At 32.8% G+C, this 22,339-nt stretch overlaps 3 protein-coding genes across 5 annotated transcripts in view; 1 reads left to right on the forward strand and 2 right to left on the reverse strand.

Moving 5' to 3' along the window:
- The window catches only part of LOC126754863 (alpha-tocopherol transfer protein-like), a 31,371-nt gene that overhangs the window by 8,850 nt on the left and 182 nt on the right, over positions 1-22,339 (forward strand). The window contains exons 1-4 of one of the 3 annotated variants that reach the window (XM_050467060.1): positions 16,826-16,995; positions 17,212-17,639; positions 17,714-18,080; positions 19,091-21,873. In XM_050467060.1, coding sequence (XP_050323017.1) covers positions 17,341-17,639; positions 17,714-18,080; positions 19,091-19,393 — 969 coding nt within the window. In that variant the 5' untranslated portion in view covers positions 16,826-16,995; positions 17,212-17,340 and the 3' untranslated portion in view covers positions 19,394-21,873. Of the gene's footprint in view, positions 1-16,825; positions 16,996-17,211; positions 17,640-17,713; positions 18,081-19,090; positions 21,874-22,339 lie in introns of those variants that run through there. The other 2 variants (XM_050467059.1, XM_050467058.1) reach the window with 2 other exon arrangements.
- On the reverse strand, positions 828-2,395 carry LOC126754920 (neuropeptide FF receptor 2). The gene is made up of 4 exons (XM_050467128.1): positions 1,868-2,395; positions 1,651-1,794; positions 1,248-1,592; positions 828-1,179 (listed from the first exon to the last, which is right to left on the reverse strand). The coding sequence occupies exons 1-4, from the start codon at positions 2,363-2,365 to the stop codon at positions 910-912; spliced, it is 1,257 nt and encodes a 418-aa protein (XP_050323085.1). The 5' UTR covers positions 2,366-2,395; the 3' UTR covers positions 828-909.
- LOC126755877 (uncharacterized) lies at positions 8,832-15,283 on the reverse strand. The gene is made up of 6 exons (XM_050468593.1): positions 14,856-15,283; positions 14,418-14,790; positions 14,089-14,337; positions 9,839-10,260; positions 9,403-9,775; positions 8,832-9,143 (listed from the first exon to the last, which is right to left on the reverse strand). Exons 1-6 carry the CDS (start codon positions 15,155-15,157, stop codon positions 8,874-8,876), a joined length of 1,989 nt encoding a protein of 662 aa, XP_050324550.1. The 5' UTR covers positions 15,158-15,283; the 3' UTR covers positions 8,832-8,873.

A 22,339-nucleotide genomic window follows, 5' to 3' on the forward strand; every position in this document is an offset into this window, starting at 1 on the left:
TCGCAAGAGAGAAAAATGTAACTTAACCCGTTAAGCGAGCCAGTTGAGAACATAATGTATTGAAGGACCATAAAATAGCATGAAAAAAGAGGCTTCATAATTTTTCTTGCCTTATATATGAGAACATATGATTTATTAACCCTTTATGGCATTTGGTTGACAATTTAATACTTAAACATTTATTTTTATTGAAGACATATTGGTAGTCGAAAAAGTCTTTTCGTATTTCTAATCAAACTTCAAATTATTTTTTTATATTAATATTGTACTAATAAATATATAAACAAATATGTACCATTTTGGTCCACCACTTTTTGTTATTTTTCCGCTAGAGACTTTATTCCATCAGTGTAAAACTTTCATCAATGTAAATTGAAATTTTGAAATTTCCAGAACGGACGCGAGCGAACCATTGTTGTGCTACACAAAGTGATACAGCATCGTCTTCGTAAACAAATTTCATTTGTGGCTTGCGTGGCATTCTTCCGTTTTTTATACAAAAATTTTTATAAAACAATTTTCACTAATTTTTAAACAGCTGTAACTTTTTTTTCAACTTCCCCGAATTTAATTCTTTTTTCGTTAAATGAAGCTTAATATCTCACATTTCCAGCACCATAAATTATGACACAATGTGATTGGTAGCACTGAAGATATATGTATGTACGTTTTCAACGACATCTATTGACAAAATACGAAAAGACTTTTTCGACTACGCAATATAACGCAATGGCCCTCCTCATTAACTCCCATCTTTACTATTTTGCGTATATTTTTCATGAAATATTAAAATTTTAGGTTATTTTATACAACAGCATCAAGAAAAAACAACAACAAAAACGAAAAGTATTAAATATACTAAATTCAACATATTTGATAATCATAGTTTCTTACATAAAATACAGTAAATCATATAAACCCTTCGTCTATAACGTTATTATGGTAACCCTCATTGTCGAAACGATTATACGTTGTTTGTACATCGTTCACATTCGTCTCTTTCGACAGCGCTGGCGTCACCACTATTGACGCTCTTGCACTACGTGCCACCTCCGTATTCTGCACCTGTTGATCACCAGTAAAAGAGAAAGTTTTTTTCGCTCTTAAACTGAAACAGCCACAGATCAGTTTAAACCATTTGAACATAGAGCACATGCAGCCGCTGCAGCAGGAAGATTTCTAGCAACAAAGAAAAATATAAAATCTAGTAATTGATATTTAAATAAGTGCGGCCTAATTATACTCACATTGGACTGTATTTTGTTGGTATTACGTTTAAAGCAGTTACACAGTGGTGTCTGATCGTAAGCGCGTCTAAAGTTGTCATTGTTAAAACCATAGATCAGTGGATTCACAGCAGCATTCAGGAACATTAGATATTGTGATATATACCAGAAGGTGCGAAAACTAACATTTACGGAACTATCATTTGTGGCTATGTATTGGTCACGTAAAATGACCAAAATTGTGAATGGCAAACGCAGCGCAATGAAAACGATCACCACAATGAAGAGCGTTTTGGCCACAGTTCTCTTATAGGATACACTCAGTGGATGTTCACGATTAAGCACACGCTTCTCGTAACGATCGAGCTGTGTGTGAAATGTAGAATTTGACAAAGAATTTTTTTTAATGGAACAGAATGCTTACCTTGAAGAAAATCGCTGAATAACAAATTAGCATTACGCTCAGCGGCAACCATACCATAACCGTAATTAAAAAATACCAATATTTGGGTAATATTTGGGTATTCTCTTTGCAATACATCTCTTTGAAGTTCTTCCATACACGTACCTTAAAAAGTTATAAGAAAGTTGTCGTCTCAAAGAAATTATTGATTTTTTTAATTAAAAATTTTCAAGCTTACCTTGTACGTTCTATATATAGCCAACGGCAAAGCTATTAAAAATCCACCCAACCATGTGAAGGCAATCGCAAATCTCACGCCCCACATAGTTAAGCGTGTTTCCGTCGGCAGTACGATAGCTGTTAGCCGATCGTAACTAACAGCCGATAAATTTAAAACGGCTGTTATAAGAAAAGCCACATCCAAGAAACCCTCCATTTTGCAACCTATCGAACCCAGTTGATAGTTCTGATAAAAATCGTTGATCATGAACATAGCAGGACATATTAAAAGTGTCAACATATCGGCTACCGCCATATTGCACACTAGCATATTCGTTGCCGTTCGTAGCGGACGATTCATTACGATCAGCTGTAGTATGACAAAATTACCGTATAAGCCGAAAATTATAACCGGCACAAATGTGGAGATCTTAAGCGTTATCTCCCAATTGGGAAGATGTGTCCATATGCGATCTTCGGGAAAATTGATTTGACTGTAGTTGAGCTGTAAAAGCATAATACATACATACTGTGTGCGTCAAAAATAAGTAAACAGCAGTTCTATCAATATTAAAGTGTTTATAACAACGCAGTCTTTAATGCAACAATAAAAAGTTGTATTACAGAATTCAAGGCTTATATAAGAGTTTAACTTAGTATAAATAATAAACAAAAATTAAAAACAGCCAAAAATAATTCACTTAAAGTAAAAATACTCTCGTTTTTTCGCGTCAAAAAAAAGTAAACAGTAGCAACGACCGTTGCTTGTTTTTAATACTTATTTCGGGGAAGCACCAAATATCCTTTGGAAACAGTTATTATTCAAGTCAGATAGTAAAATTATGTAAAAGCATAATATATGGAAACTGTTTTCATTTCGTAAAATTATAATATTTGGAACCTGTTTTTTTTTACTTAACGGCAGTAATTTTTGTGAGTTTTTGATAAGCTTTCGAAAACTTAACATATTTTTCGGCATAACGATTTCTTTGTTTAAGAATTTTTTAAAAAAAATATATATCTTAAAAAATATTTTTATATAAAAAAATTTAAAATTTTTTTTAAGAAAAAAATTCATGGTTCAATATTTTTTATTGAGATACAATTTGTTATTGTTTATCTTATTATTTTTTTGTGCTTTTGGTTTTATATTTTTAATTATCATAATTTTTTTAATTTTTTATGTTTTTTTAATTTTTGCTTAATATTTTTGGTAATAACAACATTGTTTTGTGCCTGCTGTCGAGTTAAAATTGTTTGGTTATTTATTTCTAGTTATATATTTATTTATTATTTTTTTATACATACATATTTTATTTATTTTTATTGTATTATGTTTTTTATTTTTTTCTTTTTATTTTAGTTTTTTATATTTTATTTTTAATTTTTTTGTTTTTTAATTCTTTTTGTATATTTTTTGTTTTAATGTTTTTTTTATTTTTGTTTTAATTTTATTAGTAACATTGCTAAATTTTTTTGACTATTTATAATATTTCTAGTTATTATATATTATTTATTTATTTTTTATTATTTATTTATATTTTTATTATATATTTTTGTTAATATTTAATTTTTATTTTTTTAATGTTTTTTAATTCTTTTAGATTTTTTTTTGAATATAAAATTTTTTTTTTAATATTTTTTATTTTTGTTTAATTTTTTTTAAATATTATTACTATATTATTGCATTGTGTTTTCGCCTGCTGTTGGAACTTAAACATTTCTTTCGGTAAAAATCACTTTTATGAAAAGCACCTCAATGTCTTTTTTATCCTCACCATATTTGCATCCTCTTCCGAAGACATTTGTACATTATTTAACTTAAAATTTTTTGTTAAAAATATATTAACAATATTTCATTGTTTTTAGAAATTTTGTTTTGAAAACTCCATGAATGCCAATAGTGTTCACTTAGTACAATTTAATATATTTTGAATATTTGTTCAACACCCTCAATAGCGGAGGTTTTATTAGTGGCAGGTATTTAGCGCCACTTGCTACTCTCTTGATTGTTCTGATACAACTGTTCGCCAAATTAATTTGATTAAAACCCAAATAGTGCAGCTACCAATACTCTTTCAACGGTTTGTTTTGCGTATTAAAGGCATTTACGTTGGTTCCGGAAAGTGTCACACTTACATTAGGAGCGCGGTTGAACCAGTGCTGTGAGTGTGAGTACTGCAACCATGCGCAAGAGGGTCGACACATACGAGTTAATAAGGCCGTCCAGCCGTCCATTTGTCTCGTTTGATAAAACTTAGTATGGTTTTAAAAATACCTCAACAGGTATGGTTCATTAACTGAATATTTTTGTATGCTTGTGAGTGGGCTAATACAGGGCTTGAAACATTTTAAAATTGAATTAATATGGATCTGACAAAAAACATATATTTTTTGGCTTTTGCTCCTTCACAGGTAAGTTCAAATCAACTAATGCATTTCCGAAGTGGCAACACTCAAAATCATCAGTCGTAAGTTCAAAGTCCACTGGAAACTGTAGTATCCTATATTTCTGAGTTAATATTTACCTCAGTTATAAACTGTGCGTGCGAAAATTCAATTTTTTAGGCGACAGTATTAAAGTTCTGACTTAATAATTGAAAAATGGCGAATACTTACATATATTTAAATTATTATTGCCATAATTCTCGACACAACCCTGTAGTTATGTACATTTTTAGGGATGTACTATACAAGCATGTATATAGATAAGGTCTATTGACGCCACCAACATCATTTTTAAGTATCCATTTAATGTCAACAGTACGTATTTAACAGCATGTTACACTCATATACATTTATGCACTTGTACATATGTAAATTACTAAAAAAGTATTTTAGATATAACAGTACAAATTGGTTATCAGCCATTGTGATTTGGTTTTTATCTGAAATATAACCATTCTTTTTAATCGTAGCTTCAGTTTCAGTTAAACATGCATTTTTGTTGTTGCTGCCATTGCTATTGCTCATTGTGTCAATTGTCTGTCTGTCAAATTTGGTTAAAAGCATTATATTTTGTTTGCATTAGCAATCTCGATAAATATAATTGTGATGTGTGGTATGGTATGGTTAAGTATATGTTTTATTCGGGTATTACGTTTATTGTAATATTTAACGTACGAAAGCAGTTATTTACGTCTGACGCCTGGAACTCCCCATAAAATAAGTAAAAAACATTTATTAATTTATCTGTTTAACAGATGTTTTTATGTTTTCTTTTGATAAACATCACAATAATAGTTTTGCAACGCATTTAACCTTCAGTTGAGCTATTTTATCTATATTTGATAGGATCCTTAATGGGAGAATCCACAATTTTAGGTCTTTAAGAGTGATTGTGAGCATATGGAGAAGCCATGAATCAGAGTTATTTGGAAATATAAAACGTCAGATTCTCCAGAGTAACTTACACATCTCAATCTTCATTTTTGTAACTCCACAAGGTCGGGTTATGGCAGCGTTTATTTTTTTAGGTTAATTTAAAGGTCACCGGCCTGACACGTAGATGGCGCTAATAAAATGAAATCCATATGATCTTTAGTTAGCCCTACCATAACCCTAACTCGAAAGGCGCGAGCATAATTTGAACAGTCGGATCATTAGTTTGTGAATTATGTCATTTTGAGTGAAGGTACTTTTATTATCGTGAAAAAAATTGCTTAAAAGGAATGTCGTGTGTTGATAAAATATTCCTTTTTGAAGGGAAAAATACAGTTGATGCAAAAACTTGGCTTGATGACTAGTTTCCGAACACTACGCCTGGAAAGTAAACCATCAAGGATTGGTCTGCTAAGTTTAGACGTGATGAAATGAGTACCGAAGACTGTGGACGCCCAAAAGAGGTTTTTACCAACGACAACATCAAAAAGTCCACAACATAATATTGGTTGATCTTAAAGTGAAGTTGTTCGAGATTGCAGTTACTGTAAAGATATCAACTGAAGGTCTACGTCATGCCATTCATCAATATTTGGATAAGAGAAAGGTCTGTGGAAATTGGTTGCCGTCTGAGCTTACTTTTGACCAAAAACAACGAAGAGTTGATGATTCGGAAGAGTGTTTGGAGATCTTTAAGCGTAGTAAACCCAAGTTTTTGCGTCGATATGTGACAATGGATGAAACATGGTTCCATCATTTCACTCCGAAGTCCAATCGACTGTCATTCGAGTGGACTGTATACGATGAACCCGTTCCAAAGCGTGGAAAAAGGCAACAGTCGGCTGACAAGGTTGAGACGTCTTTATTTTGGAATGCGCATGGAAACATTTTTATTGACTAACACATCATTATTGGGCCGTTTAAGTGAAAGCCAGTGAAACGATGTCAAAAATCCATGAATTGGGCTTCGTATTGCTTCCAAATCCTTCGTATTCTCCAGATCTATCCCGCAGCGACTATTTTCTGTTGTCATTTTCATCCAATGAAGAGGAGATCGCCAACACAGGCCTATTTTGAAGCAAAGGACAAATATTACTACAAAAATAATTCCGAAAAGTTGGAGAGTCGCTGGAATCAGCTTAACACCCTTTAAGGGAATTGTGTTGAATAAAAAAGATCAAATTTTGCCAAAAAAATATGTTTCACTATGATAGGCCGAGGACTTTTCAATTGCCCCGTTGAAATTTACATATATAAAAAATTTAAAAATAATTATACATCGTAACATTTCAATACTTAAAATTTTAGTTGCAATAGGAACAGAATCCATTCATCGTAATATTTCGTAAAGTGATTAATAATGTGCTTGTTATATCCTTTATGGTAGTATTTATTCAACCACAATTTCTAATTTCTATTTTGCCCCTCTTTAAACTCAAATGCTTTTATCTACAAGTATATTACCACTTCTTTACAAGGCAGTTGTTTTTCTTAAATTTGCCAAATATTAATGTAGTATATATTTATAAAAAGAAACAATTTCAGGTTATTGTATTAGCGCGGCAAATTAATTATATTGTATTTATTTGACTAAAATGGGTATACTAATGCAACATATCAAGTTGAGTTATAAATTTCAAGTACAAAAATTTGCCACCCACATTTTACTTTGTTGTGTAGTACATATGTACTCGTACCTCTTAGCAATGCCAACTGAGCAATGGCTAGAACTCGCACTGTATTCTCCTTGTCCAGGCATAACGAAATATTCTGGAAGCGGTAAGCAGCAAGTGGACGGCATTTGTTGCCAAGCACAGTTTCGACGCTAATACACAAGCGTGTACACCACTTTTCTTATAATATTGCACCCTTACAATCGACCTTATCGACTAGCCTTCGATTATGCCACAAACAGGCATCTTGTTATTATTGGAAGTAAGTCAGTCAACAACTTTGTTATATAGTATGTCGTCGAATAATGAAGAAATTCGCTATATTTTGAAATTTTTGTATAAAAAAAAGAAGAATGCCACGCAAGCCACCAATGAAATTTGTGAAGTTTACGGAGAGGAAACTGGTACAGCGTTCGTCTAGCACAACAATGGTTCGCTCGCTTCCGTTCTGGAAATTTCGAAGTGAAAGATACATCTCACTCTGGTCGACCTATCGTTGAAAAAGTCGATGAAATTATGGAAAAAATTGATCTGGACCTTCACATAAGCAGCCATGACATCGCTAAGGAACTTAACATTTATCACCAAAGAGTTTTGAACCATTTACGAGAAGAAAAGGCTGGCTACAAAAAGACGCTCGTTGTTTGGGTACCACATGAATTGTCTGTGAAAATTTTAATGGACCGAATTAACATCTGCGATTCCTTGCTGAAACGAAATAAAATCGAATCATTTCTGAAGCGAAGTGGTAACAGGAAACGAAAAGTGGATCAAATAAAGGATTGACGCTTCGAAAGGTTATGCTGAGTGTTTCGTGGGATTGGAAAAAAATCATCCACTATGAGCTTCTCCAGCCTGGTCAGATCATTGATTCTACATTTTACTGTCAATAACTGATGAGATTGAAGCAATTAATCGAAAAACTGATGAACACAAAGGGCTTCGTCTTCCATCAGGACAACGCTAGACCACACACATATTTGATGACTCGGCAAAAACTGGGAGAGCTTTGCTGGAAATGTATCCACCATATAGCAATGTAGAACTCCCTTAATGGAGTAAAGTTGACTTCAAGAGAAGACTGTGAAGATTACTTGTCGCAGTTTTTCGCCGAGAAACCAGAAAAGTTTTACACTAATGAAATAATGTCTCTAGCGGAATAATGGCAAAAAGTGGTCGACCAAAATGCCACATAATTGGTTCATTAAAGTTCATTATAAATACTATAAAATATAAGTTCAAGTTTGATTAGAAATAGACTTTTTCGCTACCCAATAGGCAGTCACGTTGATATGTTATATGTATACATATAATACTTTATAGGGTTTCAAACGTTTTCCTGTTCAGGGTATAGTAATCTACTAATTAAGACAGAAAAATAAATAATATACTTACATATATGCATATGTATTTTATTATAATACAACCAAGAAAAAAATCTCATCAAAGATTGCGTTATAATTTCTTAACCGAAAAGAAGCTGCTTAAAAAGTCGATCAAGATAGAAACTGAGTGCTGCTTATACAAGAGTTTTTCTTCATATACAAGTAGTATCTATGTACATATGCATATATGTATGGGCGTTTAACTAAATTTGCCAATGTACAGAGAAAAACAAAAAACTCTGTAGCTGGCATTAAGTTTTTGCCAATATAAAGATGTGTCTGTGTGGCCACCAACTTCGACATCAAATTACAAAAGTGCAAATGCTGTGAGGTGGTTAATTACCGCGGATACGCGGTAGCAGTGAACAAAAAAATATATTACCGAAATTTTGTTGATTTTTATACTACATACATATACATTTTACTGCTAACTGTAAAAAATGCACACAATTTTTTTAATATTGTATTTTTTTATTGCTAACATTCATTCAAATGGTTTTAAATAAGTAAAATTATGAAAAAATAAATTTATTATTATGCTAATTGCTTTGGTTGACCGTCTTGCGTTTAGTGAGCCGTAGAGTCTTTAATCGAATTCCAATTGGCGGAACGAACCTTCGGTGCCTTGCAGTACACTGGTATCTTCGATCAGTTGTTTCACTTGCTTCAGCTTTTCGTAACCCTCAGTCACGCCATATTGCTCCTCATCGTCAAAGAATTTTTTATAATCATTCAATTTTTGCCACCATTCATCAGCCAGACTTTTTAGATCACAATCACCGCCATATTCCTTGGGTAGCACATGTTTGGGTACGTGCTTGTAGAGATCCTCGAAATTGTTGCCGTGCACATAGAACTGTGTGAAGAAATGCAAAAGTAATAGATGATAAAAATTAGTAAAAAAAAACTCGAAGTTTTAAGAATTTTTCATTATACTGGAGATATACGACTGCAACGACATCTATTAACTGAATACGAAAAGACTTTTTCGACTACGCGATAGTTGAATTTCAAGTTATATTTAAATTTTAACGGTTATTTCAAGAACCAAAATTTCTATTATAATATTTTTCAAAATATTGTGTGCATGGCAAATAACAAATCTTTCAACTCACCCTATCTTTCAACTTGGCACTTATCACACTCTTCACCATGCCGAATAATTTTTCGAAAATCGGCAGCACATTGATGAAATGGAAACCCTTCATGCGTGTGGGCGCCGCTTTATTGACCAGTATGGTTAACTTGCGCACGAATTCCGGTTCGAAATTCATAAGCACAGCTTTTGAAATGTTACCCAGATCAATGATGAACGTGTAGCCAGCAATGAAAACGCGATCGTTCTCCTGCATTAGTATATCAATGATCATTGAGCCGACTTTCAGCACATCATTGATCGAATGTTGTTCCATATTGAACTCGCTGGGTCGCATCAGCACCACCAATGGGCCACCCTCACAAACGGGTTCAGGCAAAAAAGATACAGCACTATAAGAAATTATTCAAATTGAACAGATATTCGAACAAATTCAGTTAACTTAAAGAACGTACCCGGCTTTAGCGATCGCCTCAAATTTTGGTTCACTCAGATTGCGATTACGAAAGATTTCCGGCATGGCGGCGCGTAGTATATAGAAGTTTTCCAATTTCTGTTTCGCCTTTTCCAGACTGAACTTGGAACCGCGCAGAAAGGCCATCAGGAATTGATCGTCGGTGCGCGCGCGCAGATGTGGCTGCTTTTCGGCCCATTCGCGCAAAGTATTCACAAAGTAGTCATTGTCGTCGGGCTTCTCATTCAACTCTTCGATGGCTGTCTTCGCCAAATCATCGGGTAGTGGGCGTAATATCACCATGCTGCTATATATTGGTTGTAATGAGGTGTGTGGATTTGTTGTTAAGCTGTTGCGGCTGCTTGGCGGCAAATGTGTGATGTGCTGTCTGCGAAGCAACTGAAATCGTTCGACACTGGTGAGCTGCTATTTATTTATTACGGCGGTTATGAAGAAACCTTCCTCTGTTTTATTTTCGGTTTGCTGCACTGTTCGTGTCTAAGCGCTCATCACTCACTGTATACATTTGTGCGTACGCCGCCTTTAAGTGTTGCCTGTGCTGCAAATTGCAAGTTTTTGACCATTTGAAGATGCCGTTAGTAGGGTTTTTATGTACACGCATGCGCATAAAGCGCTCGAAGAAGTGCATATGAAATATAAAACTTATGCGGTACATACATACACACATACATAAACTTAGTTCAATGTAAAACTTGCGTTTATTAAACTTTTCTGTCTGCTATTTTTTAAGTAAAATAGAAATAAAAATAATAATTTGCATCGTTCAAGTGCTGAAATTGAAAATTTCTCTAAAAAAACAAAAGATAATCTTTCGTGCATTACGGCTAGTCATTCATAATTGTAACACTTTCATTGAAGCGTTGAGTTTTTAGTATTTCACTCTTCTGACTTTTATTGCTACTGTTTCGCATGCTTTACTGTTGGTTTTCAGTGTCATAAAACTTAACAGAAATCACAATAAATGTAGTTTAATTGTTGCGCTGTGGTTTCACAAACATATAACACACAAAGATGAATGCTTACATACGAGGGTGACCATGTAGGACTCGAAAGTGAAAATGAAAACGTTAAAAATTCATATTATATTGGGTAAAAAAAAGAAAAGAAAAAGTCTTTTCGTATTTCTAATCAAACTTCAACTTTTTTTTATATTTAAAACAATAAGTACCATTTGGTCGACCACTGTTTGCTATTTTCCGCTAGAAACATTATTCCATCAGTGTAAATCGAAATTTCGAAATTTCCAGAACGAAAGCGAGCGTGTGCTGCACGAACTGAACGTCTCCGTAAACTTCACAAATTTCATTAGTGGCTTGCGTGGCTTGCATTCTTTCCTTTTTTATTCAAAAATTTCAAATTATAACGAATTTTTTCATTACTTTCACTCATCTTTCAACAGCTGTAGCTTTTTTTCAACTTCCCTGAATTTAATTTTTATTTTTGGTTAAATGAAGCTTAAAATCTCACCTTTCCAAAACTATATGATATGACACAATGTGATTGGTAGCACTGGAGATATGCGACTGACACTACATCTATTGACAAAATACGAAAATATTTTTTCGACTACCCAATATAATGTATTATTTATAAATTTATAAAAATATTCCAACAATATTCGGTGACCTCGAAAGTGTCTCAGAACTAGTTTTAAAATTAAAAAAAAATAATAATTTTCGAAATTAAAATCTGCTGAATATTTCATCGCATAAAAGAAAATCAAATTTTAAACCATTAATTTCCCTAGTTTTTTTTTCTTTATTTTTGTGCAATTATTTCACCCATTTTGTGCCTATCCCACTTTCTCTTGTGGAATTTTTTCTGCTATAGCACATACTTTATAGACTTATACTTTGATAAGCGTATTGCAAGTTGCCTCCCATATTGATTTGTGTTGGGCCATGTACTTTTTAGGCCACCCTAGTATACCATCTGCAAATACGTAACTAACCGGTTCTCTGTGTTCATAATTTTGCCCATTTGCATGTAAAAATATATATGCATATGCATAATAGCCAAAATGATTAACTACCCCCGTTTTAGAGTAGTGTGGCGGTTAGTTTGCAGACATACATACATATCTACATACATATTTATAGTATATATAGTACATGCTTATTTGTGGTTAAACCTTTTTTTTGTTATTTATTCAAGCGTTGTTAATGTGCTCAAAAATGTGGCGCATCTTTCAATATTTTTTTTTTCTATTTGATACCCTCAACAGCGTATACCAAGATTGCCATGAAGTTTGTAGCACCAGAAGGACTCCAAAGACTCAAATTAGAGCGGATTGATTAACAGAGAGCCAAAAAAATGGAAAAGTGTGTATGCGGGAAATGTTCCACGGGTCATTCTGAACAACTTTGCCTAAGAAACTATAGTTCTAAAACGCGTTTCGAGCCAGAGATTTTTAAGGCGAAGTTGTTTAGGGATAATAAAAATTTGTTCGTTAGTTTTTGAGACTTGTGAAGGGTATTATAGCTTCGGTATAGCCGAAGTTACCATTTTTTCCTGTTTTATAATAATTAAATTTGTTATTTTCGCGCACAAATTGAGTGTCTAACGGTTTCTTCCATAATGACCTATGACAACACATCCGCCCATGCTTGCTTTTCAGCCTTTTATGCTTACAAACAATTTTATACTCTTGCCATTTTAGCGTTAGCGGTTATCTTAAAATGGCAGCCGCACTTATAAAGCAAATAAAACAAATAAAGCGACACAGTATTTAGTCATTGCTTTCATTTAAATAAAACATACACACATGCCTAAAGAAATCTACAAAAAAAAGCTTAAAAAGCAGAGCAAAAATGTAAACAAGCCGAGAAGAAATTTTAAATAAACTTAAATAAATAATTATTTTCATAATAATAAAATAAAAAAAAATTGGAAACGGGATGATTCACTTTCCTTGCTTCTTTGCCTCGACGCTTTATCACTCTTCAACGTAAAGATGTGTAATTCAATTAACTACGCTTTGGTCGAGCGAAGTGCTTTTGCACTAGATCAAAGATTAGATAAGCGATTCCCGCAGATAGCACCAATAATTGCTGACATATACATACTTTATATAAATAGTATAAATGTATATTTAAAATTGTATATATTTCTGAAGTTCTTATCAAATTGCCCAACTTAAGGGTAAATATAATATTATAACAACCCATCGTCAACTTCAAACAATAGATCAAATATTTTTCGAATCTACTTGTCAAAAATGATGTAGAGTTATTTTTTAGAGGAAAATTATTTTCTTATCAAGTGAATTTTTCAATCTAAGCCGTTCTTGTGACGTCACTTTAGGCGAACATACAAAAGGTATAGGCCGAGTTGCCGCAATTCTATTATAGATTCATATCGTCACCTAAAAAGCAAAACAACATATCATAAAAATAATTGAAATTGAGTTTTTTATTGCTTACGATTCACTACATTTTATTATATATGTATATATATATAATAAGATTTTCAGCTTCCGCTGTCAGATATAACAAATGTATAACTTCTATATAACCATTTTATAACCAAAACTCAAATTTTGTTTCAATGTAAGTGGTTTCTATTATATCGGTTTTCCTTCGCCTATGAGCTTATGTTGCTTTATTTTGCATTTTAGGTGACAATATACTAATATATTGGGCAGTCGAAAAGTCTTTTCGTATTTCTAAACAGGGCTATTTGGTGGATGCATCAAAACTTCCCAGCCAAGCTCTCCCAGTTTTTGTCGTGTCATCAAAGATGTGTGTGATCTAGCGTTGTCCCGATGGAAGACGAAGCTCTTTCTGCTGATCAATTCTGGCCGTGTTTTTCGATTGCTTGGTTCAATCTCATCAGTTGTTGACAGCAAAATGTAGAATCAATCGTTCGACAAGGCTGGAGCTGCCCATGATCATCACATTATTGTCGTATTTTCACTCATTTTTGAACAGCTGTAACTTTTTTCAACTTGCCCGAATTTAATTTGTTTTTAATTAAATGAAGCTTAAAATCTCACCTTTCAATCACTATATGGTATGACACAATGTGATTGGTAGCACTGGAGATATACGACTGCAACGACATCTATAGACAAAATACCAAAAGACTTTTTCGACTAACCATACAATGTAGTTCTACCAAGAAAAAATTACACTACATCCGTTAGCTGTTTTTTATTTTTCGAAAAAAAAATACCGAAGAATATTTTGCTAACATAAATAATAATAATTTTACATGCTTGTCCATCTAATCAATATCAAGCTTTCGGAATGTGCCCTCTAAACCGAATATTGAGTTCATATCCATACTTTGGCCTTGCCTTAGCTTCTCGTCAACGCCATATTTATCGTTCTCTTTAAAATAGTAATTAAAGTCCTGCAAATCGCCTACAAGTTTATTAGTCAAATCGGTTAATGAGCCATTAGAGCCACCATATTCGATTGGCAAATACTGCTTAGGCACATATTTATACAATTCCGCCATGTTGCGGTGTATAAAGTACTGTAATAAGAAAGTAAGAGCAGTGGTAAATGAAAAACGTGTAATACTAGACTAGTTTAGACTAGACTTCAATGGCATACCCTCTCTTTTATGTTGGCCGGAAAGAGATTGCGTATAATATTGAGTGCGGTGTAGGCCTCTTTGGGCGCATTTATAATATGTATACCCTTAATGCGTATAGCAGAGCCCTTCATGCAATATGTGCTGAATTGTTTGCCTGTGACCGGATCGAATTTCGACATTGCACTCATGCCGACTTTGTCGACATCAACAATTTCCATGTAACCGCCTATAACGTAAGCATCGGCGCCGACTATAGTCTTGTCCGTTACCATAGCAATGTATCTGCAGTAATCCTTAACGGTAATTGGTAAATCATCGATTATTTTATAACGCGAGAAGCCAATAACTGGACCACCGACACCTAATGTTTTTGGCAATGCAACAATGCCGCTGCAAGAGAAATAAATTCGCAAATAAACACGACAAAATTAAATGCGTAAAATGTGTGAACTCACCCTGATCGTGCAATAAGCAAGTTCTTCGGATCTGCCAGTGTATTATTCACGAAAATATGTGGCAACATTGTGCGTATTGTGTAGAAGTAATCTATTTTCGATTTGGCCTTCTCCAAACTGTACTTGCAGCCGCGCAAAAAGCTGACCAAAAATTGATCGTCGGTGCGTGCACGCAAATGCGACTGCTTTTCGATCCATTCGCGTAATGCCGCTATATCCTGTGGCACACGTTCGGGCACCTCGTTCAGCTCTTCAATGGCGATTTTCTGCAATTCAGCGCTTAAAGGACGTATGGCTGCCATTTTATTTTAAATTGTTTTGTATTAGTGCTTTTTTTTCGAATTTTTCCGACGGAATGCACGTGTTGTGTGAGCAAGTGAAGTCCCGCTCGGACTGTCCACTATAGAGATTTAAATGCTACTGACTGTTTTATGCGTTAGTCAAGCATTTCATTGCGTTGTTCAACGAAAAAAAATTATATCGATTTATAATAACAATAATACTGATTTAAATAGATATGTTAACGTTTTTTAATTGTGATAAAATGGTGCACAAAAAGTATTTCTACACAATTTCAGCAATTCCATGTAATTTGCATCGATTAAATATCTAAAAAAGATAGTCTATATGTATATTTGGTGCTTGTTTTTGTTGTTGCTGTTCGCAAAAACGGATATACAATATATCACGCTTGGCAAAGTCTTAAATACATTTTGTCATTTACGGAGAAAATCCGTTCATTGATACTTCCGCAGCCGGCTTTTAACTAGAGATAATGTTATCATCGGAATTTTAAAAGCAGAGATGTTTTTTTATTCTGAATCTTTGCTCACATGGTATCCTGCTTCTTTACCGTTTTTTAAGATCTTAGGTTAGATAATTAGGCTGATTTCTCGAGAAGCAATGAACAATCAAGAGGTCAGTCCTCAACTACGTCGACGACATCAAACAATACGCCGACCAGACTTCGGACGCAAGCACTGACCGCCATTCACAGTAGAGCCATCAACACCTTCACCTCTCCGTCTCCGCATGACACTGGCCACTCTTTGCATGCCTCACTAACCCTACTCATCTGACACCGCTCTCCCTTTTGTCCGACCCCGTCAAAACAGCACGTTTCGAGGGCCTACTGTTGGCTTTACAATTTTCGACGATTCTACTGTGCCCTGACACCTAGAAAAGTTTAATGTGGAAGTAGCTTGCCACTCCTTGGCTAGCTTTGCGCTCATTTTCAAAAAATCTAAATCATCTGACCATTTGGCATCACCGAAAAAACCGACAATAACACGACTATAAAAATGAGGGTACCAAAAGTTGAACAATCTAATGTTTTCGTTTTTTGTGTAAAAAAATAAAAAGCTCCATAGCGTACACTGGTTTTAAGCCCACAGAATTCGCATAAAAGTGGACCAAACTTAATCTCAAATGTCCTTCGAGATGCATTCGATATTCAATGAAATCATGTGGGGTTTTTCAACGCTGTTCTCATCACACTATAGATATTAACCATTCGGAGGCAGCCTAAAGGTTTTAAAGCCTTAATTTTACGAATAACATCAAGGCGCCTGCCTAAATGAAAAAAAGTTCTACGTGCGAATGTGCTATTTTCCTAGATAAAGTCTTAAATGAACAAATAAAAGGGTTTATTTCAACTGAAGTTTCTATTTTTATATTACAAAAGCGGCTTAACAAGACAAATTTATTTCATGATTTTATATTACAAATGTATTATATGTACTTACATACATTTGCATTTATTATAACGCCATAAATTTGTGTTCGTATATGTAGACAACATGTATTTACATATCTTATCAGTAGAGAAATATATCTACGAACCATTAATCGACAATAAAGTATAAAGAAAAATCCATGTTTTGCTGGCACGGGGGAATGTATTAGTTTCTAATCAGGAAAAGGGTAGTGACGAGTGTGCGGTACATTTTATTAGCGCATTTTGCGAATGCGTTTTGCAGTTAGTTTGCATTTACGTTTCGAACATAATGTTGGCATTATTTAAGAAAACACAAACATCAGGGAGAAAAAACCACAGTTAAGACTTTAGAAAAACAAAAAACAGGCAAGATTTAAAAGAGAGGGAATTTTTTTAAAGTATTTGCAAAAGAACCCCTTTGAAGTAAGTGTAGTGAATGAAAGTATTTGAGGCATATGAGAAGCTGGTGATAACTCTACATATCGGTTGTTGATTAACAATTGTTATACATACAACTGTGTCATTTGTCTGAAAATCTGTAAAAATTTTGATTGAATAAAAAAAATAAAACGAAATAAAAACACTTTTCATTTCTATTTATTCAAAATTCTAAATATACTCAAAAATGTCTCATTGCAGTTAAATAACATTTTAAATCACCGTCAATCAGAAAATCCAGAGCAAAAACATTTGAAAATTTCTTTTGGCCCAGCAAAATTGTGTACTTACGAACATTTCCGGCACGCGTACAAATTCTCCATACATATAATGTCACAAATTCGCCCACTGGCACCCGAGCTGGCTGCGGTCGCGCGCACCGAACTCAATGAAGTCGAAACAGATATTGCCAGCAAAATTATAGAGCTGCGCCGGTGGATTGAAGAACAGCCATATTTGACGGCGCGGACCGATGATCAATTCCTTGTGGGCTTCCTGCGTTTCTGCAAATACAATATGGATGACGCGAAGAAACGTATCGACTACTATTATACATACAAAACAACAGCTGGCGATTTACTTAAATCTCGACGCATTGACGATAAAGTATTTGGCATTTGTCGTGCGGGGTTAGTTTCTTATTAATCCCAAATTTATTGTATATATTATAAATTAATCTTCTGTGTTTTCGTCTATTCCATAGCATATTCGCCACACTACCCAAACCAGTGGGTCCAGGCGGTCCGCGCATACATTTCACACGTATGGGTCAAATTGATACCTCCCTATATACGGCCAAAGATATCTTCCGTTTCATAATGTTTCGTTCTGAAATTGAGGCCAACACCGATGATAATTGGATTATTAGTGGTGTGCTTGAAATAATCGATTTTTCGAAAATTCCATATGCATTGTTGCGTCAATTCGAAGCGAATTTATTCAAAAAGATGGCCGCATTCTTAGAATATGGCGTACCCACCAATCTGGTGGGCACACACATCGTAAATGCTTCCATGGATGCCCAAATCATATTGAATTTGGTGCGTCTGGTTATGAAACAAAGAGAATTGGTGAGTTGAGATACATACACACTAAAGTGTAGCAGTTTGAAATATTTATTGACATAAAAAGTTAAGACTACCAGAACAAAGGTGTTTAATACATTTCCACTTTTTTTACATTAATAAGCTTTTTAGATAGATACAACTTAAACTTTACTTTTAAATTTCGAGAGTATATGCAAATTATATGCAAAGTTAGAGCTTTCAAATTACGTGAGAATAAGCACAGACATGAAAATAGTTTAAGGGGGTTTCTGGGATAAAAAAACAGCCTTTTTATACAATCTTTTTTCTCATATAAAAAATGAAATATTTTATTAGAATTTTTATTGTTACAAACATACACTATTAACAAAGAAATTCTGAAATTTTTGAAAAAATATATTGTTAAATTGCCTCGCCATTTCCGGTGACCTTTCAGAAAAAGATGCGCCCGCGTTGGCAGTATAACTATTTACAGCATCATCTAAAGGGAAAAAATATGTGTTCTAGTTAAAACCTTAACTTATAACTTGGATGAAAGAGAAAAAAACTGAAAATTGAATTTTTGGCAAACATTTTTACAAAAAATTAAAATTTCGCGACATTTTTTTTTTCAAATAGTTGTAATCGAAAAAAATCCTTCGTCCAAATTTTTAAGAATTATAACTCAAAGATCTGTTTCATGAAGATCGGTTGAGTAGTTCTCGATAAATCTTGCCAATCGACTTCAAAAACACAGTTTCGACAAAAACGCGTTTAAAGACGGCGCACTTAGCCTAGCTAGCCTTGAGCGCACAAGTTCTCAAGACTGTATCTCCGAAACTATTTCTCGGATCAACTTAGGAATTTAGGGCACTATACTAGAGGTGTTGTAGAATTTAATAAGAAAATAAAACAAATCGTTTTTTTTTGAAACCCGTAAACCCACTGTAACCCCTTAATCCCTTAATTTACAGCAGAGCTCTTTTTCACCTTTATACGGGTTTACATAATGATTCAATTGAATTTCTAATACTTATCATATATCATTTGCACAGCTCCACATACACTCTACGCTGGAGTCACTGCAGAAGGCCATTGGCAAGGAGTATCTGCCCGTCGAATATGGTGGTAATAATGGCACCTACGAAGAAGCCATGACAAATTTCGAACAACAGCTCAACGATTTTAGCGATTATTTCGATGAGGATGAAAAGTATGGCGTCGATGAGACATTGCGACAAATTGAGCCAACAGTTGGTCCGGCTGCTAATAAGACGCCGCCCACACCAGTCTCGCCGCCATCGCCTAAATGTGTGAGTGTACCTGAAGAGTCTTTTCGTAAATTAAATATTGATTAAATTAAAGCAAAAGTTATAAAACGGAATAAACTAACTAATACAAGAAAAGAACATTATAAAATTAAAAAAAAATAAATAAAATAAAATAAAAAGCTAAAGTATAAATATAAAAGATAATGTGAAATAATCCAGAACCAAATTATTACAGCTGCATGAACAGCAACGAAAATAACTTTGCAGCATTTTGCGTTTTTTGTGCGTTAGTTAAAAAGTGCAAAAAATAAAAACAAAAGTATAAACTAAAATTGAACAAACTAAAAAGCAACAGTTCGTAAATAATTTACTGCGTAAATATTAAAAAACAAAATGTTTTAAACGAGAATATGCAATTTATTTAGCGACTTGTTATATTTATAACAAAGTTTTCATGCACGAAGGCAACAAACAACATAACGGCACAGCCAACACGAGCGATAAGTTAACAGTAAAAATCTGAAAGTAACGGTATATAGAGCTAAAAGCAACGGAACAAATGCAACTATTGCAATTATTTTCTCGAATGTTGGCGTCGTAATCACATAACAGTTGTATGTAGTAGTATATGGTATATGTATATATAAAGAAATATGTATACTATATATACCTACATAATACATAGAGAGAAGCTATATATTATATACTGCATATATGAAAATATAAACTAATTTTTAAAAGCTTCATTTATATTAAACAAAGTTATTTTTGGGAAAGATTTTTCATGGATGTATGTATATATTTAAAAGTGAAGCTATTTATGTATATGGTGTATGTTTTTGGAAATGGTAAATAACGAGAGAAATTAAAAATTTTGAACAAAACGAAACTATATTAATACAAATGCAGACAACATACACATATTATATACACAAAAAAAAATTGAGAAAAGAAATGTGAAAGTGTACATTGTAAATCACTCATTTTAGATATATAGTTATTATATACATATATATATTGTGGTGTGTTTATCATTACCATTTTAAGTAAAACTAAAAAACTAATTAACAGTTTAAATATTAATTGTATGCAAATACGCGAATTCCATTTTTTGTGTGAAAATTGTCTTAAACCACTAGGCATTTAATTGTTAAACGTGTTCGAAATATTGCCTATATATATAAACTTACAAAACCGTTGAGATTTTTAACTAAGTTAAATATTTTTCCCTCTGAACCTTGGGTACAATTGTGCGTGTTTTTTTTGGTTTTTATTTGGACCAAATTGGTTTTGATTTTCATTTATTTCGTATAAACAAAATCATTTAATGTGCATAGCATCCACATACATACATACATATATGTGATTTTTGATATTCTGTGAACGAAATTAAAGAAATAAAAATTTAATTTAAATTTTTTTGGTAAGCAAAAATATGCAATTTACGAGTAAACAGAAAATTAATAAGTATTAAATACTTTAAAAATTAAAGAAATAAAAATTTAATTTAATTTAAAAAAATTTAATGGGAAAAATTTAATTTAATTTTCTTTTGCAAGCAAAAATATGCAATTTACGAGTAAAATAGTTTTAATTTTTTTTTGCAAGCAAAAATATGCAATTTACGAGTAAAAAGAAAATTAATAAGTACAAAATACCTTAACACTTTTGATGTATTTAAAAATGTGTTTTCTTAAAATTTATTTGTGGCTTCTTTGCGATTTTTTGACTGTCAAATATCTTCAATTTTTCCAAAATAATTTCTAAGAACGCTTTCGATGTATGTATTTAACAATTTTTTTGATTATAGCATAATATTGAACTTTTGCAATATTTATAATCGTGGATTAAAAAACTTTAACCACAAATAATTTTTTAATATATGTACTATATACATATATTTTTTATTTCATATATTTGACATATTAACAGATTTAAAATATTTACATTACAAATATACTTACATACATAACATGTATATTAATAGTTAATTTCATTAAGAGTGGTATTCGTAATTGCAATTTTAGTACGGTTTACGGGCCTGAACCATATTCGACCATATATACATACATACATATGTACAATTGTATTTTTTGTACGCCTTATACTATGAATCACACCTTATCATTATTATAATAGCTTCTGGAAATAATGTAGCTCTTTTGTTTTAATCTGTGTATACACGACATACTAAAAATACGTACGGTACATACATACATACATACAAACATATATATACAAGTATATAATAAAAACAAACGTATTTTGAGGCCTTTCGATTAATTGCCGTTGAAAATAATTCGCGTTAAACTTTAGTTCGCTAATCGCATTCTCGAACCAAGCAAACACTAACAAGTGAGACACTTAAAATTTCAATCGATAAGCATGAATTGCTTTCCTAGGTAACAAAAAAAAATATTTGAATTATTATTGTTTAAATACATAAATGACGAGCAGTCTGGCGCGGGGACTACTTTCTTATCTTTTTTGCTTGTAAGATTTAACAGTGCTATAAAAATATTAAACTGAGACTTAGATTAAATGAAGGTGAATATTTTATGCCAAAATCGGCGACATAAGAAACCCTACAATAGTTCCAAATAGCAATTGCTTATTTTATATATTATACTGAATGCAAATTCAAAACAACAAAGAAAAGTTTGGTAAAAATGACACTCGAAACATTCAATTTCATATTATTATACAAAATCGAAAATATATTTTTCATTATTTAAAGTCACTTATGGTTCAGGCAACTCCATACTATTCAACGCTCTTCCGTCATTTTTCGCACACATCAATTGTCAAATTACTTAATTTTAGTATTGAAAGCAATACATGTATTATGCATTTCGAATTCATTTTTTTTACTGTTGAATTTTATTTTACTTTTAATATTTGTGCACACGTTATCTTAATTTTTGGTTAAATATATTTAAAAAGCATACTTTTAAGTTATGTTATGTTCATTATTTTTCATATATAACCGTTATTTTTTTATATTATATTTTTTCAAAATTATTTAATTTTAAA

Source organism: Bactrocera neohumeralis, chromosome 4, assembly GCF_024586455.1.
Source record: "Bactrocera neohumeralis isolate Rockhampton chromosome 4, APGP_CSIRO_Bneo_wtdbg2-racon-allhic-juicebox.fasta_v2, whole genome shotgun sequence".
NCBI classification, from domain to species: Eukaryota; Metazoa; Arthropoda; class Insecta; order Diptera; family Tephritidae; genus Bactrocera; species Bactrocera neohumeralis.